Raw genomic sequence first — 27,798 nt, 5'->3', positions numbered from 1 at the left:
TTCTGATACCTTTATGGCACAGCCTCAAGGACACACACAATATAAAATCTGGGGAATTTACTTTGACAACAAACATCTCAAATATTTGGCTTATTTTCCTCTTGGCACTTGCTTTAAACAGTTGAAAAGAAATGTAAAAAAATAATAAAGTTAAAAGAAGTTAGTTTTCACTTTACTTATAGCAAAGTGCTATTACTTCATCAGTACAACCTACATGTTTTGTTGTGGAATGTAATCACAAGTTGGAGACAAAGTAAAGTAAAGTAAGTAGGCTTTTACACCAATATCATAGAAGATTGTATAGATTCATACAATTAAAATTCCCTTTCTTTAACTCAATATGTGTTCAGAAGTGGTGATGCAGGCTTTGCCTAACTATAGTTACCTATCTCTGCTGCCTATTGATTTCACATAGATCCCACGCTGCTATCACAAAATGACATTTCCTTGCAACACCAATAAGCCTTTAAGGCCAAGAAGAAGATATCCACACTGACTCAATTCTCACATCTGAAGAAATGTGCTGCTGCACCATTTCTCTCTTCCAGATAAGGTTTTGTGGAGAAACTAGTTGCTCGATTGATTTCTCATTTACCTTCTATCATACGACCCTGTTTCTTTTTTCCCTTTTTTTCCCCTCACCCAACTACCCCCTCCCTCCGTCTAACTGCCTGTCCGTTGTTCATACGTCCATCTCTCCGGTGTACAGTGTGGTAATCCAGGACAATATGTTCCAACATCTGCCTCTCCATATGATGCCTGACCCATGCCACTGACCCTCTTTATACCACATCGCACACACACAGATTTAATCTCTCACACACATCCAACCCACTCCCCCACATCTCTCTTTCTTTCTGTTTACCCTTTTAACTGATCATCCCTCTAAATACCTCTCTGGTACCCCTGCCTCTTCACCTTTATCACCAATCTCTCTCTCTTTCCTGGATAAATGCTTTTTTCTTTCCATTTCTCAGCTCTCTGTCTGTCCTTCTTAGTCCATTTGTGTGATGTGGATAATATCAATGATATCAAGGGTCAATAGGGAGCCAGATTAACATGCTCTAATGCACAATGTCACACTCATCCCACAGATTAAGATGCTAAATGCCAACCTTGTACACTCTAAAGCCTCCATTGACTTGAAAATCGTCTGTGAAGGATTCTGCGTTAAGCTACCCATTGACTGTAAGTGCTACTCTGTTGATTTCTATGGAAGATATTTTAAATATAGAACGAGATTTAAATCATTGAGAGATTAATACATTTTTACAAGAACTGCACTTAACTCGAAGCCATGCTGTTGAGAGTAAAATTGAGAGAATAGTGTATTCATGGCAAAGCCATTGCTCATCACTTATTTCTTCCTTAATGTCAACACTGTTAACAAAGAAGAAGACATTTTCAAATTCAAGACACCAAGAAGGACTGAGATGCAAAATGGTTTTGGCGTAATACCACAATAAGTTACACATTCAGTAAGCAAATGCACATTCAGTTTAAACTACAAATATGTTCATGTAGTTGCAGGTGATGTCACCAGGGTTATTTTGGCTTGGGTGTGGAGACTACAGGTTTTATCATAAAGCCTGCAAACCAGGGGCAAGGAGTTTAAAAGACGTGAGCATGTATCAATCAGGTAGTCTCAAACAGAAGACACTATTGAGTTTCGTACAGGAAATGTAGAATTCAGTGTTTCTGTGCTGTAACCTATAAACTGAGACTACCTTTGTAAGTCTCTTAGAAAATGTGCAATACTAAATTGCTCCTTTAATCCTGTTTGTCCAGTATGCAAATTATTGATTTTTTAATCCTACAAGGAAGTTAATGAACAAATCAAAATGGTTGCGTTCCAGAGAAAGACCATTATAAGGATTCTGGTTTTAACAGTATAAATTCCCCAAGCAAGTCTATTGAAAGTTTCTGAAAGTACTGAGGCACCAAAAGTCATGACTTAGACCAGATTAAATTCTGTCCTTGCGTTGCCTGAGATTAGAAACCCACTATCACATGCGTCTTGCATTTCACTAAAATTCCAATATTAACAGTTGTTTGTACCTCAATTAAGGATTGCATTGTTCCTTTGTGAAAAAACTGACTTGAAGTCACTTGAACACTTTTTTCAAAAACCCATTGGATACGAAAATTAATTTTTTAAAAGTTTTAATTCAAACTATAGATATGGTTGTTTTATGTAGTTCTTGACAAGTCAACATTTTAGTGCAGCTTTAGAGGTGTATGGGAGGAAATGCATAACAAAACATATAAGAGGCAAACATTTGTGCCAAACATTAAGTGTGTGCAAGAGAATTCACTAAACACTGTAATGACTTTGCGTGTTCATGTGTGTAATTCAAGTGTCCACAACTGTTCGCATGTTTCCAGACACTCGTCATTGGAACTGGGAACTTTATTGTCCATTAGAAGATCCTAGAAGATTTTCAATCTCTATTTGTGTGTCTCGGCTAAGTGGGTTTACTTGTGTCCTCCCCGCCAAACCACTGTGTTGCCTTGGCGACCTGAGGCCCGAGCTAACTGTCATGTCTCGTCTGGGCAGAAACACCTCCTTATCAAATGAGGACGCAGAGACGATCCCAAAGGAAATCCGTCCACACTGAGACATCTGTACTTGTGTTAGCCTGGGCAAATCCGTTCCTTTCTGACAAGCCTTAATCTCAATGTGCGACTGCGTTTGTGTGTGTATGTGCGCGCGTGCGTGTGTGTGTGTGTTTTCCGGGAGGATTGTAAGAAAGAAATCTGCTAGTGAGATGTTTTTTTGCACTTGTTGTGTCCTCTCACCCTTCCCTGCTGGTAAAAAAAAACAAAAAAACAAAAATCCAATTGCAAGGTGGACAAAGCCGTTCAACTGGAGATTGAGTGAGTCGGAACGCAGTTGAACATATGGATGGCTAGATTGAAGCAGTAATAACAGCGCAGAGGACTTTATTGTCAGGCTACACACACACACACACACACACACACACCAGTAATAATGAAAGCAGTGACAACAGCGGGGTCCGTTCTCCATGACAGAATTAAACAGCTTTTCGATTCTCCCTGTAGTGTCAAGCATATGGGGCAGCACGTTTGGCTGACAGGTGCAAATGTATTACACACACTCCGCCTAACCTTTAACCCATATTTTCTCATCATTCCCTGAGTATGTGTGAACAGTAACTGAAAAAGATGTGCAGGGAGTGTGTGTTGCATTTTATGGTAATGCGTGTCAAGGAGACATGTGGGCCAAGTGCCTGTACTGAGAACAAGCACAACACTGGAGGTTAATGTATTTCAGACAGGCAGCTGGGGGGGGGCTGCCAGCGCAGGCTCTTAACCCCTGGGAGAGGGGGCTCCAAAGCCCACGTGGATCTGAGTGGAAGTATGTGAGGTTTATTCGCGTGTGCTTGTCTGCGTGGGTCAGACGGAGATAGTGAGTGTATGAGCGGTGGTCAGGGGGGGTCAGGATTTCCAAGCGATAGGCTACTTATTCTAAATACGTAGACAGGAAAAGTCAGATTCATCCTCTTTTTAAGTGGAATAACAGATGTTCATCTTTTACTGTTTTACCACTCTGTGGTTTTGTCTCTTTCTGACTCTTCATCTGCTTTCTTACTCAAAACTGTTGGATAGCTTCCAGCAGCCAATCAAATTATACATCTCGGTTAAAATCTGCAAATTTTTATGATGCAGAACATAACACACGAACACACAAAGTTTAGGCTATAAAGTTTCATATGACCTGTCGCATCTCAAAAATGAAAAAAATCACTGTGTTTGGATGCTCTTTAAACTTACCCTAATTGCAGACATCTGTGGTTGAAAAACAGCAAACTACAAGTCAAAAAGTGAACAGTCAATAACTTTAATTTAAAATAAAAGGAAAACACACTTGGTTTGGAGCTTTACTTTCCAAAGCTCAGCCTCTTTGACTTGCTTTGCTGCTTTCTATTTCTAGCTATGTCTTGCGTTGCTGTGATGTGGCTAGCTAATCGCTGACCTTAACGGAACAAAACCTTGTTTTTTTGCGTTTCAGCAATGTTAGAATTTTTTGTGATTTCTGATATTCTTTATGAATAAACCTGACTACATGAACACATGGTGGCCACTTTTCCAAGCACACAGTAGGGTTATTTCCCCACTTTCAGAGGCATGAAGCTTGGCTGAGATGTGTGTGTCTGTTCAGGTGCATGGGGATAGATAGAACAAAATGTAATCATCATTTTGATCATGATGATAAGAGTGAAATCACAAATAAAGACAACTCTGTGGCATTAAAAGACATGGGAATTTCTTCAGCATCACCCACAGATTAGCTTTGACAGTCAATCTGAATATTTCTGTCCTGTACTTCGTATTGCAGGACAAAGCCATGGGCTAGGTTTACACTTGTCAGTTCTGTGTGTTTTTTGAGCTCTGATCATGAAGATCATGATTTCATTTGGCTCAGTGGGCACTCTCATATCACTCTCATGTTTTCACTGAATGTTTAAGTGTTTGATATTCAAAGACTCGTGCTTAAATGTATGGTTTTGGTCCCTTAAATCATTGTAGTCTTACCTGGAGTTGTAGGGGTCCCAGGCCTGGTGTGGCAGCAGCAGCAGCAGCCATTGTTGTGGGGATGAGCTGAAGAGGGTATGGGTCACCTGAAGAAAACCAGACAAGACACATAGTTTAGCATTTTCCACACATGCTAATTTTAAATCAAAAACGTGATTGTTTTTGGTGCATTTTTACACACTAGCATCCCCTTGCGACCTTTTCTCCACTCATTCCTCGCCCTATCCTTCGTAGTCATTCTATCCTCTCTTCCTTTCCCTTATCCTTCATCTCTCTCTGCACCCCCCTCCCACTACCCTCATCCTCTTGTTTTTCTCCTCCTTCTCATCCCACCTTCGTCCCTCACTTCCCCTCGCCTTCCCATCGCCTTACCCCCCCTCCCACCACCACCTGAGTCCCTCTCTGCAGCTGTTAAAGCTGTCCTTTGTGTGCTCCGCCGGTAGGGCCTTAATGAAAAGCCTGATTGTGTGTCCTCCTCCTTAATACCCCCTGACAAAGAGCAGTGAGGTGAGGGGATTCTGATAAAGCTGGCCCCAGAGCCGTAATTAAGAGCCACCACTGCCGATTGCTGCTCCCTCCTCTCTTTTTTCCCCCCTCAACTGCTCTCCTGCTTTGTTGAGAGACGGCTGCTTTCAGTCTCTCTCTCGCCAGTCTCCCACTTTCTCTCTCCTTGTGTCTTCCTTGTTGTCATCTCTCTCTCTTCACAAGTTACTCTCCACCTCTGTGCCTTGCTTCTCTCCCTCTCCCCCTCTGTCAGGAATGATAAATCAAGAGATAGATGGGTGGAGGAGATGACAGAAGCGCAGAGAGAAAAGGACGAGTGCGGATTATTAGTGACCAGGTGCAGATAGGCTGTGCTGTAATTACTCTGAGAGAGAGAGAGAGAAAAGGAGGGAGAGAAAGGTCAGAGATGAGGGGAAGAGATGGAGGGTGAGGAAGGCCAGAAAGGGAGAGGAGAGGAGGAATACTGTACTTAATTATTGCCATATTGACTAAAACGTGCCCGTTGACAGCCCTGATTTGCATTTGGAGATGCCCACTAACCAAATCTATAGTACACAGAGGTCATACAAAAACTTGGGAATGTTCTCAGGACTTGAACTTGCATTTCTGACATAAACTTCACAACAGCGGTCAGCCTTTGGGCTGTATCAGGACCTTCTGTTGCGCATGTGTGTACCCATGTAAATGTGTGCGCTTGGCATGAGCCAAGACCTTCCTTCCGACATACTTTCCCATACAACTCGTTTCTTTAAAAAAAAAATTAAAAAAGAAGCAAAAAGCAAAGCTGAGACATTCTTTTCTCCAGCAGGAAGGGAGGGCAGGAGGGATTAAAGAATTATTTCAGGACTGTGTATTCTAGGAGATGGTTCTTTTCTCTCGCGTTCCCTGGACAAACATGTGCTGGGTGGATATTTATGCTCCTCCTGGGGGTCGCTGTAACAAAAGGGAGAAGGACGGAGAAAAGCAAACATGTTGTTTTTGGCTTGGGGATAGCAACCTCGGCGGACAAGGATGAAATTTCTTACAGACAAACGATGAAAGAGGGAGATAGACCGAGGGAAGTGAGATGTAAAGACGTCATCAATGTTGTTTTATTTATTTTTTATTCTAAAAAGGGGCACTCCACAGATTTTCCGAGGTTCAGTGTGCTCGTCATGAGCAGTACTGCAATACCTGTAAAAGTAGTTGGCTCTGAAGTGAGCTTTCTAAAGTTTGAGAAAATGACCCCGGCTTGAGTCTTGAGTTTTTAAATCTTGTGTTATGAACTCCGGACGTGGAGTTTTAAAGATATGGACATTTTTCAGGCAGTGACTGCCTACTAGAAGATTCTATTGAGTTGCATCATGGGAAATGTGTGGCTGACCCACACTAGAGACTAAAAGTGAGGATATCTTTGCCTCTGCTGCATCACTTTTGATTATTCTTTTTTCAATCTGTCTCTTGTGAGTCTCCCAGCCGCATGAAAGTGCAATACTAAAACACTAAAATGCCCATTAAATGTATTTCAGTTTCAAGTATTAGAATATTACATGAAACACAAGAATTTGACTGAAATTCTTTGAGATCAATAGCACTTTAAAAAATGCTTCTTCACTACCTGAGGGCTGAGATGCACATGTGTTTTCAGAAAGTTTTAGAATTAAATGGAAAAAGTGAAAATCAGCTTCAAATTCATCTTTTTAAGAGCCATACCTAAAAAAATGCAGTGATGTTTATAATTTACTTTTCAATCTTTCAAATAGATTATAAAAGATCCTCACAAAAGTTTACCAGCAATCCGTTATCTGACATGTTGTTACAGTGGCTTGGACAATAGAAACATTTTATTTACCAAGTGCTCAAGACAACCCATAGTCCATACTTTGCAGATCTATTCATATTTTCAAAGCTATGAAACGCCGTGAGAATATGTCAGAGCACAATGCTAAACATGTCCTATTTAGAGCTGCAGCACAAAACTACATAAATTCACAACAACTTTGAAAGTTGCCAGAGAGTTTTCTCAGGGGCGGCTCAGCCTGGCGCAGCGTGCCAGTCCGGTTGGAGTTGGCGGAGGCAGTGAAAAGACAAGCCCACCACTTGACAGGGTATTTACGTGGGCAGTGGGCGTGGGTGAATATGGCACTAATTAAAATGGAATGGACTTGTTTGGGAAGCTGTGAAACTCTAAGGGAGTGGGGGACGGGCAGGACTGAGTGTGCATGAGCTTGCGTTTGTGTGCATGCTCACATATCTGTGTCTGAGGGTTTTTTGTGTGTGTTTTTTTGTGTTTGCGATATCACAAAGCAATCTCTGGCTGCCTGGACATTTGTGTGTATGTGTGTGCTAGTGTGTGTGGGCTGTGTTGGAAACATGTTCTGGCTGCGTCCTGTGTTAATGTGAGGAGAACCTGGGGCAGGTCACATTACCACCCCCACCCCCCTCTGCTAACCCCCCCCCACCGTGCATTTATTCCCAGCATCCCCTGGCAAGCACCCACCCCTCTTTCTCTCTCTCTCTAGCTCTCTCTCTCCCTCTCTCTCTCTCTCTCCCTCTATCATGGTAAACAACACATTGCCACACAGCCGGAGTGTGATAGCCAAAAAGAAAAAAAAAACATGTCCTGCAGGATGCCTGTATTTTGTTGCTTTTATACATCAAAAAATAGACAAGACAAAAGGAAGGAGCCAAAAGGACTGAGCGAGAGAGGGAGAGAGAGACAGATAAAGAGAGAGAGATTGAGAGTGTAAACAGGAAGGGTGTATTTGGACTGGTTTTTCTATTAAGAGAGAGATGTTGTTGTAGGGGCGAGCTCGTCTTTTGGGAAACAATCCAACTCCTTGTGTGGGAAAATGGTCAGACTCTACCTTGCTTGGTGAAAAACATTTGAAACATCACACATAAAAAAAGTTCTTTTACACTGAAAGTTCCACCTATTCATGAAAATACGTGTGTGTGTGTGCGTGGATGTTACTCACTGCAGCCAGGCTTGTAGTTGAAGCCAGGGGGCATGAGGAAGCCCTGCTGGGCTGCAGCCGCCGCCAGAGTCCTCTGGTCCGGAGGAAAGACGGGAATCATCAGCGGAGGGAGTTGGCCCTGGACCTGCTGATGGAGGAGGGAGTAGAGGGGGGGGGGTGGAGAAAGGGTGAAGGAGGCATAAAAAGGTAGCAAAAAAGGAAGGGTTGATGAACAAAAAGGAGGAGGACGAGGGGGGAAATAGAGAAGAAAACATGAGCGACTTTGGCATCTCTTTCAGTGACCATCCATAGACATGATGGACATACAATGAAAACAATGTTCACAATAATTCTGCTGTGTGTAACAGATCCCAGAACAGTGTTAAGTACCATTCTGAAGATAGTTACAGTTACATCTGAATTACATCATCGTAATTTCTAAGAATCATATGTATTCAGGCTGATTTATATTTATTCATGTAATTGATATGGAACACACATATGACATCACTCTGAAAAGACACTAAGTCACACACACACACACACACACACACACACACACACACACACACCCTCAGACTCTAAACACTCCATGTTCTCTATCCAAAGACAAAAAGCAAGTCATGAGGACAGTTCACCAAACTCTCACAACAGCTGGTCTTTTCCTTTTATTTGGAAGACGATGTTGTCTCCCTTCTCCCCACATCAATCTCCCCCATCAACCCAAACACACCAACGCACACACAAACGCACAGACACAACTCTCTCTGCGCGCCCGTCGGCATAGAGCCATACGACTTCACAAGGTTTCCAGGATTTTAAAAGGAGAAGCAGAAAAAAAAAGCTCCTCCGATGGGTGGCTTTGGCAGGGACGACAGGAAAGGGAGAGAGAAAGGGAGAGGGAGAGAGAGAAGGAACGATAGGGAGACAGAAAGAGAGAGAAGTAGGAGACAGATGGTTGCACTAAACAGCGTTCTGCCAAAAACAACACACAAAGACTTGCGTGTGATGGACTGACTGACAGTTTGAGAGGAAAGATGGGAGAAGATGAGGAGAGGGAGTGAGGAGGAGAGAGAGAGTGGGAAAAGGTGAGACAAGTGGGAAAATAAGGAATATTATTGAGCTGTTAAGTTGAGGTGTAATGCCGGGATGATATAGAAACCAAAAATATGAAGAGAGGGAGGAAGTTCAAGCCAAATTCTGTGCAAATTTTAATCAATTTTCCAAAAGGTCAGAACAATAAATCTATGTGTTTCTATAAACTACTGGGCAACATTTTGCATGTGACAAGATTGCATACTCAGAGTCCAGTAACTCTTAAGCTAGGGTACATTATTTTCACTAATCAACTTGCTTTTGTTGAAACATTCAGTGTGGCGTTTTCATTTGCCACCAGTTTTGCTTATAAATCAATGGGCATGGCAGCAATACAACAATGCTGCGCCTACACGGTACTAAAATAAGATAAGAAGAAGAAGAAGAGGAAGAAAAGGCAGGTCCTGAAATGGAATCACTTATCTAACAAATCTGTGTTCTACAAAATAGGTAAAACTCCTTGAGTTATTCTTTCTTTTCACTCAGGTGCATTAGTGGAGACAGATTTTGGTCAAATATTTGCTAAATCAACACTTTTTAAACTGACCTCCAATAAAATTGAAGGATGGCTTTGGAAGGCAATTGGTGTCCAAAGGTGTACTACAAGATTTTTTTATACATGAAACTGAGATAACCCTGATGACATCATTGGGGTTATTTTCCCAGTCCTCCTCCTCCAGAGCCACAGAAGACATTATACAACTGTTTTAGGATGACTAATACTCCTCATGACAATTAAACTAAATGTCATGTATAAAACTGGTGGAGCGCCCCTTAAAATCAAATCCCCAATAGGGTCTTCAGGCCTTTGACCTGTTCTCCTGGTTGCAAAGCACTTTGTTCTCTCTTTACAACGCACCTTTTAACACCCTCTCTCCTCCTTCTCCCTTTTCCCTTATTTTCCCAGGATGGCAGCTAGGTAATGGCTGAATAAGATAATGGGTAGGTAAAAGCTGTTTGATGTAGAAAATTGATGTGGAATGGCTGGAAATGGCTGCACAATCATAAGGATGTGGTGTCACGGTACAATCAGGCAATGTCTAGGCGCCGGACACTTGAAGTGGTTAATGCTTGCGACAGGTAAACAGAGAAAGAGAGAGAGTGGCTGTCTCTCAGTGCTAACAGTGCTCCCAGCTTTCCCTGCCTGTGTGTGTATACTCAAGTTTCCCTGGGCGTATGCATGCCTGTGTACTGTAAATACCTATGAGCGTGTGTTTCTGTGTGTGAGTGTGTCTCTTCCTCCTACTCCTCCTCCTGTGTGTCGGCATGCGGCAGCCAGCAGCACTGTAATCAAACTATCATGGCGCAGGGGAATAGCGCTCTCTTCAAGCGGCTCCTGTTTCCCCCTTACACCAAAAACAATAATTACTCCACCATTTTGGTAAACCATAAACCACCGTGCCTCCGCGATCAGAAGGGAGAGGCGTTCCAGCGCAACGCTCGGACAGGACCCCCGCGGGGACGAATCACAGACAGAACAGTTCCGCTTTGCCTTTCAGGCCTAATTGGACATATGCTGGAGTGGAGCTGGCTAGCAATACTGTAATGTACCGTAGGGAGGAGGAGAGAGGAGATAAGTCCGTGGCAGCTGTAATACATATATACTGTACATAAACACATTGGCACATTTACTGGATGACGTCTGTGTGTGTGTGCATGGCTTTGCTTTCTTTCATTCAGATTTTAAATATCATAGAATTTCCGATTCTTCTCCTCTTATATATATCTGCCTCTTTATCATAATAAAAAGCCTGCATACAATAGGCAAACATTAAGCAGCCTAGGGACTGTTGCACAATACATGTAAGTCTCCACAATGGGATAAGAAGATCAAGGAACAAAAAAAAGAACAAAATGGCAAAAGAAAGACCCTGAAACATACAGAGAGAAAATAAAAGAGAGAATGGTTAATGGAGCGCCATTCCCTCCCATATGTTGCTGGTGTAATCGTTGAGTTGGATATGTGTGTAACAGCTGTTGAGCTGATGAGCAGCAGCATTAGCCTAGCATGGTCACTGGCACACACATACGATGACCTCCAAAGGGTAACAAACACACAAACACACACACATATGAGGCAGAAAACATGGGTCAGAGGAAACTGAGTGTAACAGGGAGAAACACAGGCTATGTGTGTGGAGGGGTGAGGGGGACAGGGGGATTGTCCACAAGCTGATCATATGATATTGGAGTGGATCAGTCTCCCTCATCAGGGTCCCCCTGTGCATTCCTTCCCATTTAAGTTCCTTCACCATCTGCAAAATGACTTAATCTGATATTCTTCTTCTAATATTGGATATACAATAATGCAATACCTTAAAGTGGATTATGAGCTATGTGTGTTAGCCTCGTGATCATAGTGTAAACTTTGAAACCAAGAAGAAGAAATGAGAAGGGGGGCGGGGGGTGGGAGCTCTCCCAAATCAGAGAATAAGAATCAGAGACAAAGAGATGCATTGACAGAGGGAAAGAAAAGCCTGCGAGAGAAAGTGAGGGTGAGAGAAACAGAGAGGGAAAGTGAGAGCGAGGCCAGATCTATCAGACAATCTCCAGATCCCACATAAAGGAAAAGGCACATCTGAAACAGCAGGCGCTTTGGGGAATAACGCACTCCCCAGCTTCTCTTTCACATCAGGCCCAAAGCGAACATGAAAACCTACAACACACACAGACAAAACATCACACTGCTGCTACTGTAGGCTGCCGACATGGAGAATATGGGGCTCCGCTTTTTATCTGCAAACCCCTCCTTGTCAAAAAAAAAAGAAAAAGAAACCTGAAACAAACAAAACTGGAACTCATCTGAAAAAAAATCCTCTAATCAGTGATAACGGAATGCAAAACAAAGAAAAATACTCGGAACTCGGAAAAAGACTCACGTATATAAAGAAAACGTGTGAAACTTTTTCTTGAGAACTTTCACAGGGGCAAAGAGGGCAGAAAGGAAGAGAGAAGTCGACAATTCCTCCTGGCGAGAGAACGTCTCGGGAAGTAAATGAACAAGAGAGGGAGAAAGACTGAGAGAAGGAGAGACGGAGAGGGGAGCAAGAGCTGGATAATTGGCAGCGAGTAGAGGCTGCGTTCACCGCGCGCCAGGCGGCACAGCTTGAACTTAAAGCGCCGCTGCGGCATAATGAAGATGTGGCCGCTAATTAACATATGGGGTGCGAAACAGGTTGGTTGGCACGCGGCGCGCTAAAAACTCCAAGGTAAAGTTATTATTGGGGAGTAATTAGCTCTATGAAGTTAATGCGCTGAACAATAGCTGCCAGCGCCGCACAATATGGCTCGCATCTGAGCGCGCGAAAAAAATAGCCCCCGCTAAAGTGCGAGTCCCACAGCTAAAATCTGTTGGCGACCATATGCTCCTGCAATTAATGCACGACCTCGATGACCTATTGCTAAAGAAGGGACGTGTGAGCGATGGAACCAATAATTAATTTGGAGGGAGAGAGAGAGAGAGAGAGAGAGAGGTAGCTGGCTTTTAATATTAGTCCATTAACTTTCTATGGACAGCGGCTATTAGAAGCCAGTCGACTGTCAATGTAGGGGCATGGTTCATGTCGCAATGGCACTGCAATGGCTGACACACACACACACACACACACACACACACACACACACACACACAGGTATGTCTGTGTGGGAGTACATTAGAGAGAACACATGGGAGAGAGGGTGGGTCTGGTGGGAGGTGGAAAAGGCTGGTTGGTTGTGGTCCAGTCCAGTGTGTGTGTGTGTGTGTGTGTGTGTGTGTGTGTGTGTGAGCACACATTGACACATACAGTGCAGTAAGGAAAACACAAATTACACTGGTTGCAGTGTAATGGGAGTGATTAAACAATTACACAGGCAATTGGGTTAGCCGCTCCTATGCACAGAGTACAGAGGTGCTGGTGTGTTGTGTGTGTGCATGTATGCGCCCTACTGTATGTGTGTGAAAATGAATGAAAAGCATCTTTTGTAGTCTTTTTGCTTTTGTTTTTCTCTTTTTCTCCACAGAATAAAAAAAAACACAGACAGAGGCTGTGCTTGTGATAGCATCAAGTATTACACTTGGAGGAGTGTGTATGTGTGTGTCTGTGTGATTGAGTTACCAATGTAGGTTAACTTTAATAGAGAGCTTGTTAGCTGCTGTCGCCGCTGCGTCTAGCATCTATTAAACTAGTCACAGCATCAGGTGGCTTTAGTCATTTTCTGATTCTTTCTCACTTCTTTCTTCTTCAGTTTTCTTTGCTGCCTTGCATCTATAGCATTGGCGGTGCTTAATGAGATGAAAGACAACCAGCAGAGGTAGAGAGGTTGACACACACTTGTGTGTTGTGTGTTTTTTGGTTGAGTGAGTTTTGATTCATTAGGCAGGACACACTCGTGTCCCCTCATCCCTCTATTTCAATATACATTGTGAGTGTGTGTGTGTGTGTGTCCGTGTTCTCAAGGTAAGCCCAGAGCCGCTCGGCAGGTGAGCTCCTTTCATCCCCGGTGCGCATCCCTGCACGGCAGCAAGAGTCGTCCCCGGCAACACCGGGGGGAGCCTCTGAGACAAGTTGTTTAATTAGAATAAGAGAAGACGAGAGGGAAAGCAAAGGCAAGAGTGAGGAAAAGTGCTCAACCCTTTGAGCCTAACAAGAAGGCCCCTAGCAGGGGGTAGGAGTACATGTGTGTGTGTGTCTGCATGTCTTTTTGTGCACACATGTTCTTCTTTTTTAATTCTGTAGAGAGCAAGTTGTGTTATACCCTCAGATTGAGCACAAAGTAAGGATCATTTTTCGTGGTGCTTTATTTACTCTGAGAGATGACTTTCAGGTGAGGATGTTTAGGTTCAGATTAAATGATTATAATATGGATTTAGTTAGTTGGGTTAAGGTTAAGGATAATTTCAGGTCAGGACATTAGGATTAGAGGTTGTCAGGTCAAATTAAGTTAAGTTCAGGACTTGGACTAAAGAACAGATCGATGTAGCAGTGCTCCCTCAAAAAGTAAAACAATGTGAGTGTGTGTTGGGGGTCTGGATCATAAATGAATCATAATTGGATGGATAATTCCAGGTAGAATCAATTACAGTGAGAAAGCAGCCAATCACTGACTTCTGAACACTAATGAATTGTGTGTGCATATGTGTCCTGCTCATACTGTATGTCATTAGCCGGGTGCTGTCTGCCTCTGTAAATAAACTCACTTGTTTGTCAGCTCGTGCCACATTCGGTGAGTGCCGTTGGCCTAAATAGTGGATGCTAACATGCATATTGCTAGCTTGATTTGGGGTTCAGGGTAAGAAAAAAAAAAAATAGGAAACCGGACGCGAGGACAATAAATAATTTGTCCTCCTTTCATGAAAGATGTGTGTCACTCTCCTCTCTTTTTCATGAGCTTGATTATTCGTTTCATTTCATCACCTCTTCCAAGTGGACGGTTGAAAGCATTCTTCACGGGCCTTTGGGGGTTTGGGCCTAACAAAGCCAAGGACGCACACACACACACACACACACAAACGAATGGACAGCTGAACTCAGCCTCGTTAGGGGGAAATGCAATCACAAGGGGCTTATCATACAGACACAAAACACACACACAAACCCCAACACACTGAACCTGGTGCCCTCTCTCTGGCAGACTATTGTATTGTGGGATTGCGCAGACAATCTCTTCATGAATGATTAAGCAGCGTATTTCTCAACCAAGTCTTTGATGATGAGTGTGTGTTTGATCATCAGGCGAGTGCGCGAGTAAAGGCGTATATTTTTGTATGTTTGTCCATGTTTGTGCGTACTTTGATGTGTGTGATATATGTGGATGTGTGAGTGTTTTTGCGCTCCCATGATGAGCCCCTGTTGATTGTGTCCCTCTCTTAACGAGGCTGCCTACAGCTGCCCCTGCTTGTGAGAAACTATTGTTGGGCCCGTTCAATGGAGAGATGCTTGTTTGGGAAAAGGTTGCAAAGTCATGGGAAAAGAGAGCTTTGTCTCGGCGGGGTCGTGAGGGAGTGAATCATGAGCGGACGTGTTTATAGCTTAACACACACAGCTGCGGCAAACACACACACACACACACACACATATGCAGAGATGAAGAAATGGAAGCTCGAGAATGCACAGAGAAAAATCCTCAGAAACAAACGTGCACTCTTTTTTTTGTCAAACGCGAACAATTCAGAATTTAACTCACACAAAGCAAATAAACACAGCTGCTTTGCACAAAACCGTGGACACACATAGACACACGTCCCACACACATGCTATCACAAGGTCTCTTATCACACAACTGTGTATGGCTAACCTCTCGGGGGAAAGGGAATGTGTGTGTGTGTGTGTTCCCTCTTGGACAGGGTGTCTCTTTATGATACAAAGCCCGGCTTTCTCAGCTCAATATTCAGTGTCATCTGCTTTTACAAAGGCCTGGGCTATTCCTTCCAAGCCACCTGGAACAACATAGAGGCTCCAGTGTAGCACCCAAAAGGACAATACTTCCATTTTTAAGTGTTACATATATACCCACCCATTTTCTCTAGAGCTAAAGACACAGACTCACATTCAAAGGGACTTTTAAGTTGTCTTACTTTGCAGATGTTTTTGTCCATATAAGATTATTCACTTACGTCTACATGATTAGATTTGTTTAACATCTTGCTCCAAATAAGAAGTCAACTGAGGTAGTTGCCTGGTCTGGATTTGTACAACATTGCTGTTGCTTGCATGAGCAAATCTATTGCTCTGTCTGTGAAAACACCTTCACAATCACTCAGAGACACACTGGAATACACATGAAAAGAATGTACTTCACTGACAGTTTGACGTGCAAACTTTGATTTATATAATCATAACTCAAAACGTACATACTGTACAAGCCAGCACCCTACTTCTGATTTTTCCAAGCAGACCGGCCACTTTTAAGTGATTACACAGGTTGTGTGTGTGTGTGTGTGTGTGTGTTTGTGTGTTAGAGGAGCAGGGGCTTTTATAAGTCAACGCTGATTCAGGCCTCAAATGCTGATGGACTGTGCAAAGAAATCCTGCAACAATCACAATCACAAAATTGCCTTTGTGGGCCATGCAGTCACACATCAAGACACATTCACGCAAACACCTACCCTTGGAAAGATACATAGACCTGACTACACACATGGTTGGACACACAAACACACACACAAACCGGCCTCACCTGGATTTGTTGCTGCAGGAGGTTGATTTTGTGTTGCTGCTGCAGAAGCTGCTGCTGTTGCCGGGCAATCTGAGGACAGAGCACACAACGTATTATTAGAATGTATATGCAGTGTGTGTGTGTGGGTGTGTTTTGGTTTGTGTGCAGGGCATGTGGGAGACGCGACACATCTGCAGGTCTCCGAAGCCCCAGTTGCACGACAGAGGGTCGATGCCCTGGTATGAAATATTAAAAAGCTCATCTCATCTGGACTCAATGGCCAGCAGAGTCACACCGACACACTTACTGATATAAACAGAAACTTAACTGAACGTACTGTATGCAGAGAATTCTCAGTTTACAGGGAAGGAGGCAGAGTGAAGTCTGAGTTCTTCTTTGAGTGACCGAGTAAATGCTCATCTGAGAGTGGAGGCAATTCTGTGACATTTGGGTTTATGAAATAATTTCAACACTGTTTGGATGAACACAAAAATACACGATAGGCAAGCTGAAGTCATTTTTTTCTAGCTTAAAAATCTGACATATGAAGGAATATACTGTAATAAATGGCAGGTTTTTGTTTTGTTGCACTTGATGTACATTAATCAAGTGTACCGACTAAATAATGCCAGTATTAATACGTAATTTTAATCAAATACATTAAATCATTTTTTCTACTTCCAAGGCCATTAACTATTTTCTATACTCAATTAGGAGACATTTTCTCACTTAAATATTTATTGTAAATGTAATGCCATTTTACTCAGTTTTGCATTCATTCTTGCTCGTTCTGCATGAACGCAACAACATTAAGCCTAAGATGTAATTAACTTTTGCACAGATCTCTGGTGGCTCATAGAGTGGAGTGGACACACAAGAATACAGTATTCACACAGTACAATTCGTGGGCAGGCGTGCTGGTGAGGGCTGCAGCCAAGGGCATTGTAAGGCATCGTGTTTGTCACAGGTGATTTGTCCTTACAGCTGTGTTTCTCCACGTGTGTGTGAATATATGTTGTTCTCTTTGTAAACTGGAGATTTCCAGAAGCTAAAAAATACAAGAAAGAGGGAAACCCTTGTCTATGCAAATACCTGGCAGAGTCTCGCCTGGAGCTTGGTGTGTGTGTGTGTGTTTCTACGTGTGAGGGTATGTCTCCGCTACATCCGCTCCAACACTACATACCCTCAGCTCATTCCTGTGCAATGTCCCTGTGTTCAAGCTGCCAAAGGCGCATGTCTCTGGCTGTGTGAACACTATATGATATGAGATGTGTGTGTGTGAGACAGAGAGAGAGAGAGAGAGAGAGAGAGAGTGAGAGTGTGTGTGTGAAGAGGCAAGAAAAGTCCTGTGTGATTTGTTGCTTTTCAACTACACCTTTAAACCCACCTTCTGTTAAAATGTTCTCAGCTCAAGTGTATATGTGTATTGTGTGTCTGCACATACCAGTGTGGTGTGTGTGTGTGTGCGCGCATATGACTTGTGACTCCAAATCAGTATATAATCATGTGCCTTTTTTACTGTTTACTGACTAGGCACAATATATTTGCAGGATTGTTTGAGGCATTATTGTGGGGGAAGATACATCATAAAGATAACTCAACCTATGTTTTAAAATATAGTGGATTACCCAAAGAATCAACCCATTTGCAAAAGGGGCAAAATTCCTGAAAAGTACTGAACTGATTGGACATAAGTGGCATAACAAATACTCTAATTTTTTTATTGTATTTTCTGAAGTAGAGCCAGACTAAATGGCTTGTTAGGAAGGATTGTTTTACAGCAGAGGCATTCACTACACTTCATTTCCAAATGCAGGCCTTCACATGCAGCATGCTCCTGTACCTGGTCCTGCTGCTGCTTGGCCAGCTCCATCTGCTGCCTCTGTTTCTCCATCTGCGAGGCGGCCAGCTTCTTCTGCTCTTCGTGGGCCGCCAGGAGCTGCTCCCTCAGGCTGCTCAACTGGCCAATCATGCCCATGAGCTGGCGCTCTTTCTCCGCCAGGCTGTCTGGGGTACCTACAAGGCAAGAAAGGATGGGGGAAGAGGAGGGGTCAAAGGTCAGATGGTAGCACTTTGAGGAAAAGTCCAAGACGCTATGAAGATTCTTTCATCATAATAAATTAACAAATACATTAATACAATTGCTCCACCTTCAATTAAAAAATTCATAAATCTTTATTGTGAACAAACGAACCGAATAACCCGTTCCACTGCACACAGAAATTGTGCTATCCCGAAAAGATCCTCTGCCTTTGCACAGACAGCTTTTTCATTTAAAACCATTAACAATGGAATCAACTCCCTGATAGTCTAAAGTTGTGTGTAGATCTGAATAATTTCTCTCGAAACTTAAAGAAATACATCCTCAATAACCAGCTGTGTCAGCATCAGCACACTTAAAGCCTACAAATGTAATATTGAAGTAAGTGTTTTTGAATATGCTGTATATATTTTAGGCTGTGATGGTCTTTTGATTAGCTTCTTTATTTAAACATCTGATTGGTTCTAAATGATTGTTGTTGGATTACTATTATATGTATTTGCTAGTGCTATTGACAGTAATTTGTAATGTAATGTTTCAATATTGTTTGCACCTGCCCAGTGACTGCAGATGGAAATTAGCGTTTGCTAACTCTGGTACAAAATATCTTAATTAATTAATTAATTAAGATTAATGTATTTTGTACATTGTCCCTGACATAATAAATAAAAAATAAATAACTGCTTACAACTACATTATATTGTGTTATGAACCATTTATTACATGCCTATATACTGCTTATAAGTGCTTAAAGGGTTGCCTAAACTACAACAATGGCTTCATTAGAAAAGATACGAATTCAACAAGAGCCAAAAAAGACAGGATTGGAAATTATGCAAAATCTGATGTTGTGTTTTCCGTCTTTGTGAGATTTTCATGGCTATCCGGAGGCCAGAAAGGATTGTGAGGGTAAGGTTAGAGGTCAGAGCCATGAAGGAGAGGAATGGAGGAGGAAGGAACAACAAAGTAGTGTAAAGCTATCCATGGCTTGTTGGTCAACCTAATATATGACCGGTTAGGGGCTTTGGACGGTAGGAGGGGGCATGTCAGCGGAAGGTGCGTTTGGTAAAGTGCGTATGTGTGCTGCAGAGTTGTAAAACCAGATGTTGACTTATTTTCCTGGGCACACAGAAGGCCAGCAGTGATTACTCAAACCACATCCATCACTGCCTTTATTGCCTTATTGAAATAAAGAAAATAAATCTGGCTGAGGAAACATTTGTACACAGGCAAAATGTGGCGGCAAAACAAATGTAAGATCTGAGCCAGATTCATATGTTTAACAAACACAATAAATCTGCAGCCAGGGTTGAAAATTTACATTTCTTACAAAAACCTGAAGCAAAATCTAAATTGATTTGATTGGCGCTGAATTATGGGTACATTTGGAGATTGGTCTGTAGCTATTCAAGCTGTATTTTGTGAATATGCGTGTGTGTGTGTGTGTGTGTGTGTGTGTGTGTGTGTGAGAAAGAGAGAGGAAAAAAGAAAGAAAGAAAGAGAGTGTGTCTGGCCTGTGTTTACCCTGCAGTCAGCCAAGCTCCTGCTCACATTTAGCATGGCCTGACCTTTGACCTCTCAGATCCTGACATACCAGCTCCATTACACACGCACACACACAGACACACAAGACCTAAATCATTCAACAGGATGTAGTTAGAGAGAGGCACACAGAGGAACAATCAGTGTGCGCCCATGTCTGGTCATATGTACCAATGTTTCCCGGCATGCCTTTGTGTGTGTGTGTGTGTGTGTGTGTGTGTGTGTGTGTAGGTGTGTGTAGAATAGCACAATCCCCCATTGTTCTTCAGCTGCTACCTTTAACAGGGCCACATTCCTGCGCCAGTCAAACCAGATGAGGTAGAGAGAAAGAGGGTGAAAGAGAGGGAAAAGAAAGAGAAACACAATGGGGGATGAAAGGGGGAATCAGAGGAAAGGACGGAGGGAGTAAAGGCGAGGAGCCACGGCTGATGACCTGCCCTTTGACTGCTTGGGAAGGTCAGAGCCATCCATTTGTCCTCCCAGTTGGTAGCCGCTGCCTCACGCCAACCCCCTCCCACCCGCCTCCAATGCCCACCGACACCCCCCTTCCCCCGCCTTCCTCACTTCCCCCCGCACTCCATCCAATCGCCAACAATGAACAATAAAGGCAACTGTCGGGAGCACTGGCCACTGGAAAAATAAACACGCCGCTGTCCTAACTCACAGACCCACCTTTGTAGAGACAGAAGTGTGTGTGTATGTGTGTATAGCCAAAGCTGACCAAGACAAGAAAGAGCCTTGTGTTAAAAACGTTAGCCTGTTCATATGAGGGGGTGAAGGGGTGGGGGAGAAGGGGGCAAGGGGGAGAAAAAAAGGATAAGGGGGGTTGCAAAGGTGAAACGATGGATCAAAGGAGTCTTTCTTGGGGGTTCTTGTTAGGGTTAACCCCCCTTTACACACACATTCATGCACATGCACAAACGCAAACACAGTAAAATTGGGCACTTCTGTGCAAAACAGTGTGCACGTTGAGGTGGAAAGACATTCCTTTAACCAGCAGCCTGGATATTTAGGTGTGTGAAAACGAAGACAACCGGCCTATTCTTTTTCTACAAGCTGTTCTCAATCCCCCTCTCAGCTGTGGCTCTTTCATCAGTAAACAGCAGAGTATTTGCAGAAGAAGCAGAATCCAAGATAACAACACGCTTCTTAACTGAGACGAGATTTAGAAACTCTCCTAAGAGGACACAGGCTGCCCTGTCTCTCCCTTCTCTTTCCCTCCAATTCAGACTTTCAGAATTTCTGGGGTCACCCCATAAATCAGTTCGCGTTGGCTTGTTTCCTCAGCTGCTGCGAGGCGGGCAGGTGGATCGATAACTGGTTTCCTCCATCGGTTCACACACATTCCTCCTTAGGCAGATTGCTGCGGCCTCTGCTTACCTACAAACCCGCCGAACCAACACCACCTCTTCCTTTTTGCTCACACACACTAGTGCATGCCGTAATTAAGCAATTTGTAACAATGTAATACTTGTCACCGTGTTCACATTGCTAATTAATGACCCTGGCCGCATTGATAACTCCCCCTGGTAAGGTTCGAGGAGCGGGGGATGAGACAGCTGTGGAGGAAGGGAGGGAGGGACGGAGGGAGAGGAATAGGAGCAGGAAGGAGGAAAGAGATAAGACATAGACGTGATGGTGGAGGAGAGAAGAGAGTAAAGGAATGAAGAGTTAAGAGAGAAGAAGAGGAAGGAGGTAGACAGAAAATTCTGGAAGTATATTAAGAAGTATATTCACATGAACATGACAAGACAATTAGTGTAAATAATCAAATTTAGTTAATATTAAGGTAATACAATTAAGGTTTGATTAAAGCACTCACTATGCTGTTTGCAGTAACCTGATTTTCCCACTAACTCAAGTGTACTTGATTTGTTTGACTGGATTGGCCACATGATTTGCAGCCTACAGACAATATTTTACTGAAGCTCTTTATTGCTTCTCACATTGATTCTCCACAACCTTCTTAGGGTTAGTTATAACTTTAAAAGGAGTTTTGTTGTTGCCCCAAAATGTATTTTTGTCTCACAACTGTAAATATATATACCAAATGTCTCAGTTAATCAGAGGGATTTAGTCAGAAATTGAGGTAATTTGAAGTTGTTTGCAGGTATGATGAAGTTCTGTAGTGGTATAATCTATTTATTTAAAAATAAGTCATAAGTTTTAATGTAAACCGTAATTGGGAGGAGGTGAGAATAAAAGGTGACTAGAGGGGATTCAGGCTATGCACTCAAGCATCACCTTGTTTAAATCACTTTCACTTACAGTAGAATGTGTTGCATACGTTTACAGTGCCAGTGCCAATTATTAGTTTCATACACAAATACATTCATTCTCTCCTTGACACCTACTGCTACTGTGCCATTGAGCAAGGCAATTTACCGTCCAAATCTACCCGAAGAGCTGCTCGGATAGTCAGAGGTCGCACTCCTCTGGAGCAACTAGAGATTAAGTGTCTTGCTCAGAGACACATTGGTGGATGGGGAATTGAACACCCGGGTCTCTCACACCAGAGGCACACGTCTTATCCACTACGCCGTCACCACCCCTATTTACCCTCTTAGTTACAGCAGACTGTGGTGTGAGTTTGATTGCTACCTTTACCCTCTTAAATCCAGACAGATACACTGATGGGGTACATGCTTAGAAGCTCATGTTGCGCAGCCAAGCGCACGTTTCCAATGATACTGGATAGTCAAAATTTATATAAAATGATGCAAAAGACATTCAGAATATTTTAATTTGATGTAATGGTGCAGCTGTTAAGAATGCTGGGTTTACATATTTCCCTCAGTGTAACATCATAGAGCTTTACTGAAGTGCTGAAACCCGCTGATCGTCAAGAGTTTAAGAGTTCTTTCCTGTCACTCTCTACTATCTATCCGCAGAACTGATGTTATACTGTAGAGATATGTATTCTTGTACTTTGAGTTCCATGCTTGTGTGTGTGTTTTGCTATGTGAACCACATGGGGCCTTTTACCAATGTTGCTTCTCAATAAGGCCAATGGAGTGGGAGGTGGTGGCTCAAAATCACTTTGTTCCCCACAAAAGGCTCTTCAGTGGAATTCGATGTGAAGAAAAAAAAGTCAAAGGATGCACTGATAAATGAAAATAGCGTGCGTGTACACACACACACACGTACACACACACACACACGTACAAACTGTCAACGCATATGAACACTTGATTTTCCATATATTTCTGTATGGTGCCACAATCATAGGCACAAGTACAACTTCACACTCACAGACACACATTGTTATGTAAGCACTGTCTGAGACAGACACACACACACACACCCTCCTGATATTTCTCCCCCAGCTGTTGGTGTGTGGTGCGCCAAGCGGGACGCCCCTACACAGAAATGTCAGCGCAGCAGGGAGCTGGGAAAAGGGGTTTTGATCAATGGAGCCCCCCTCTCAACGGCCACGCTGCTCCGCAAGGCTCTTTGATTACATATTGCTTTGCTTCCTAATGAAGCTCAATTACTGGACTAGAACGACGGCTTTGCCCTGGAGTTATAGGGAATAATAGCCAGACTCTTCCACCTCCCCACCGCCCCCACTTTCTCTCTGATTCTTGCTCCTGCATATTCACACTTTTGTCCCCTTTTTGTTTCACTTCCTGCCCTCTGTCTTGCTCCGTCTGTCTCGCTCTTAGATGTTACTAAGAAGGGTTGGTGTGGATAAAACGGGTGATTAACAGTGAGATTAACACAGAGCTGATGGACTAGCAGAGAAGTCATTGACTTCTTGACGTGTTGGTCAAACACGAGACAAAGTGTGAACCAGCTTGGTTCAGTTCAGGGCAGCTCAGTGCATTTGAGTTCACTTCAACTGAATTGTGTCAGTTCACTTTAATTCATTTCAATTTAGCCTAGGCTGTTTAGGCCTGCAGGCCGTTTAGTTAGAGGCTTATGGCCTGGTTACTATATATTTTACTAAGGCATGCCATTTATTGTTATTTTCAGGACACATTGGGCTGCTCGGAAATGCCATCAACTGACATGTGAGTGGTTGAATACATGATTCTTGGACAGAATGCATGAAATAAAAGCTGTTTAAAAAATTGTTTATTATATATTATTAGATACAGCAAAGAATTAGTGTTCTAGGGATATAAGAACAATGTTGATGGGACACCATGAGCCATAGTATTGTCAAATAATGTACATAGTATAAAACAAAGCTAATTTTTATGATTTTTAGCCACATTTAAATTATTATGTTTTGAGTTTTTACTACTGGTTTTCCCATTATGCTTCATGTCAACAGTCGCCATGGAGTCAGTCTGTGGGCTACACCTGACCCCTGCTATTATTTATTTTTTAGTCTACTTTTTTTACACTTTGGGGACTCTGCACCATAAAAAGTCATGTTACTTTAGTTGCTAGTAGTTTGTCTGCACAGTGACCAGACAACAACCACATGGGCAAATCTTAACTTAGAGATCATGCAGTAAGATGTGAAGTTAAAGTTAGCCTTTTTAAGGTTTAAAAAGTAGATTTATGGATGTTTTTTTCCTCAATGGACATCGGAGGTACATCAATCAAGTTCAAAGGGTTAATTAAATTTAAAACAGCTAGTTTAAGTTTAGTTTTGTCATTATTTAGTCGTACCATACCTTTAATTTCTCCGATGTGCCCTGAGCCCATGGCCAAAAGTTTATCCTTCCAGTCCTTTGACAACAGCCTCTCAATGCTGGGAGCCTCTGTTTAGGGGGAGGGGGGAGGGGGGGGCAGAGGAAAGAGAGAGAGAGGGATTCAGTTGGCTGGCCAACATGACAATAAAGCTCATTTAAAGTCCATTTGCTGTAATAAAGGCAGTGGCAGCTCAGCCTAATGGTCGCATCAGCAGGAGAGAGAGGGAGAGAGAGGGAGAGAAAGGTGGAAAGAGAGAAGCTGATAATCGAAAGAGAGGAAATCTGAAGAACAAAAACAAGTGAGCAAACGGGAAAGAGCGAGAGAGGCAGCGCAAGATAAAGAGAGAGACAAGTGGAGGAGAGAGGGAGAGAAAGAGAGAGGCTTTTTCCCTCTCACCTGCTGCTAGAGAATCATTAGCCCTGTGGGCCCCGAGACAAAGAGGGCCTTAATGCACCCGCCACAATGGACACATTATCAGCTAGCGCTTTGTTTTCAACACACACTCTACAGACCCTTACGCACACAAACCCCTGCACGAACACACACATCTGCGCACACCCCCGCAGAATCACTAATTACAATCCTAACTATGGTCACACTCTCACACGGATGTACACACACACACACACAGTGAGGGAAATAGAAATGTCACACAGAGATTCAATACGAAGTGTGTGCACATATATGCGCTAATATCAATGCATGTACACACTGCCATGAATTCAGTCACCCTGTTGACTGTTGTTGACATGAACAAAGAGAAATATGGGGGAAATGATCAGACAAAGGGAGCCTGAAAGTGTGAAGCAAGAGGGTGAGAGAGAGAGAGAGTCCTCTATTTACTGGGAGCCATCTGCACTTAGGATGCGGGGCCTTGCTAAGGAAAGAGGTTTTACACTTTGAGTGGGGAGATTAACCCTATCAGCCAATGCAAACACACATACTTGAATGCCCGCAAAACATATATATGTGTATATATGTAGCTGCACACACAGACGTACACACACCGGCAACTGCTGATGGCAGGCGAAAAGTTTGTTGGTGCCCGGATTATTTTTTTTCCCTCTGTAATGACAAGACTGATTTAAGAAAAAAAGTCTTAATCTTACTGGTATGAGACAGCTTGCCTGTACAAACACACACACACACACACACACACACATACACACATGCTGTGACACACTAATGCTCTCCACAGAGAGAGAGAGAGAGAGAGAGAGAGAGAGAGAGAGAGAGAGATGTCCGGTGTGTTGAGCTGAACAGCTTAGCGTCTTTTCTCCAAGTGAGACATGAACACACACACACACACACACAGCCTCAACACTCAACAACAAATCAAAGTACGTTTACCCATCATCCAAAACACAAAAAAACAGTGCTTTGCCTAAAGTTCTTTCTTTCCTCTTCATTCCTTCTACTTTTCCTGTCCGTGATGGAGAGGAGAGATGAGACCAGGATGAGAAACCACCTGGAGATTCTCATGAGTGAGAGATTTGAGACATACAAGCTCTGCTTAGACACACAAAGCACTGCAGCGTGTCCTACATACTGTACCTCGGTGTGTGTGTGTGTGTGTGTGTGTGTGTGTGTGTGTGTGCGCGCGCGTCTACAGCCTCCCCAGAGGCCTGAATCAGGTCCTTTCCTCTGGCTTCAAGACTAGAGCATTCACGCTCCGTTGATTATGGGCATGCATTTGCAAACACACACATACACACATACAGCAAAAGATCAATGGTGAACTTCAAGACAGTCCACCTCTCGGTCTTTCTATTTCTCATCCCTCTCTCTTGCCTTTTCAAATCCCACCGTCCTTGGACTCTGTCCTTGTGTTTCCGACGCTGCCACTCAGCCAGTTAGTCAGCAACCCAGTGTACTGCGGACCATGATGTGCCCTAGTGCTTTCTGTCAGAAGCCACCGCAGCCTTGAGGGAATAGGTTAGCAGTGGGATGAAGGTAGGAGGAGGTGCGGTACAAAGAAAAATGGGAGGAGGGAAAGAAACACAGAGAGGAAGAAGGAGTAGAAGAAAGAGTGTGCTCCTGTGTTTTTCCCCCCCGTGACAGCTGTCTCACCATCACCCCAACAGGTGCTATTAGCCCCTGGCGCTCCCCCTCTCTCCCTCTTTCTCTCCGTCTCTCACTCTCATCTCTCGCTCCAGCCCCCTCTCCTTCAACAATGACAGAGGCTTTTAAGCCAAAGAGCTTTGACAAGTGAGAGGGAACAACAAATGGCAGTGTCGCCTGTTCTCTTTCCATTGCACTCCCTCTCTGTCTCCATCTCCTAGTTATTATTTTTATTTATTAACAGGGCTGCAGTTATTGTCCCCAGTGACAGGCTGGGGCCACTTTAACTATTAATAAAAGCCAAGAGGCTCTTTCATTGTGCGGGGATGGCAAAATGGGCAGGAGTGGAGAGGAGAGGAAAGAAGGAAAGAAGGGAGGAGAGGAGAGGAGAGGAGAGGAGAGGAGAGATGAGACGAGGAGAGAAAAGAGGAGAAGAGAAAAGAAGAGAAGAAGAGTTGCTGTAGCTTTTAGTGAGATGTTGATTGATGTGGAGAACACTATGAGAAATGAGCCCACACTGTCCCCCTTGATAAAATACAAAGACACACACTTTACTCCACACCAACACAAGCACACACAAACTTGTGGATCAGTTAAGAGAAAACTGAAACTGTGACCCCACAGAAATGTCCTACTCTCTCTCATGCATTAGCTTCTTATCATGGTTGTTTGGGCATTAGTTGGTGCATTACATTACTTCCAATTGCCAAGTGTATTCCCTTGTTTTCATCTTCATATAAGAATGTGAAATATGGCCGCCATTACCGGACACTGCACAACAATAACAACTTGCCTGATGCAAATCCATTTTTGAAGGACTCTTTCAGCTCCTTCCTCACATTTGAGGATTTATTTGCTTTAGCCCGGCAGATGGAAACACCTGATTTTAAGTTATGCAATATTTTAATTTAAAAAAAATTTTTTTTTATATAATTTGCTTGACAGTTGGACGGAAACATAGCAAGCATCTCGTACTGCTAATTATGGCCAACAATCATATAATAAAGGAGGACAGCGCAACACTTTCCATGAAAATCAGAAAAGTTACTCCCTGTTCGTCTGACGTATAGGACACGTGTATATGTGCATGTGTGTTTGTGTGTGTTCTGTGAGGTAAGCGGGTGGAGTTTGGTGCCCACGCAGGGGTGTGGGCCGCATATTTGCAGGGTGGGGTGTTGGGAGCTTAGGGCGAGGGAGAACACCGGCCTCCCCCTTGACAAAAATGAAGTGGTGAGGAACAGAAGAAGGGGTGAGAGGAAATTTAAGTGTAAGTCGCAC

At 43.2% G+C, this 27,798-nt stretch overlaps 1 protein-coding gene across 1 annotated transcript in view; it reads right to left on the bottom strand.

Moving 5' to 3' along the window:
* The window catches only part of sox5 (SRY-box transcription factor 5), a 90,440-nt gene that overhangs the window by 24,416 nt on the left and 38,226 nt on the right, over nt 1-27,798 (bottom strand). Inside the window, 5 exon segments of the mRNA XM_038738552.1 lie at nt 4,558-4,643; nt 8,019-8,145; nt 16,251-16,319; nt 18,073-18,245; nt 24,441-24,527. Coding sequence (XP_038594480.1) covers nt 4,558-4,643; nt 8,019-8,145; nt 16,251-16,319; nt 18,073-18,245; nt 24,441-24,527 — 542 coding nt within the window.

This window comes from Micropterus salmoides, unplaced genomic scaffold (genome assembly GCF_014851395.1).
Source record: "Micropterus salmoides isolate LMB-PRFRI ecotype aquatic unplaced genomic scaffold, ASM1485139v1 Ms_hic_scaffold_23, whole genome shotgun sequence".
NCBI classification, from domain to species: domain Eukaryota; kingdom Metazoa; phylum Chordata; class Actinopteri; order Centrarchiformes; family Centrarchidae; genus Micropterus; species Micropterus salmoides.
The sequence above is the reverse complement of the archived record's forward strand: the minus strand, read 5'-3'. Positions and strand labels throughout refer to the sequence as shown.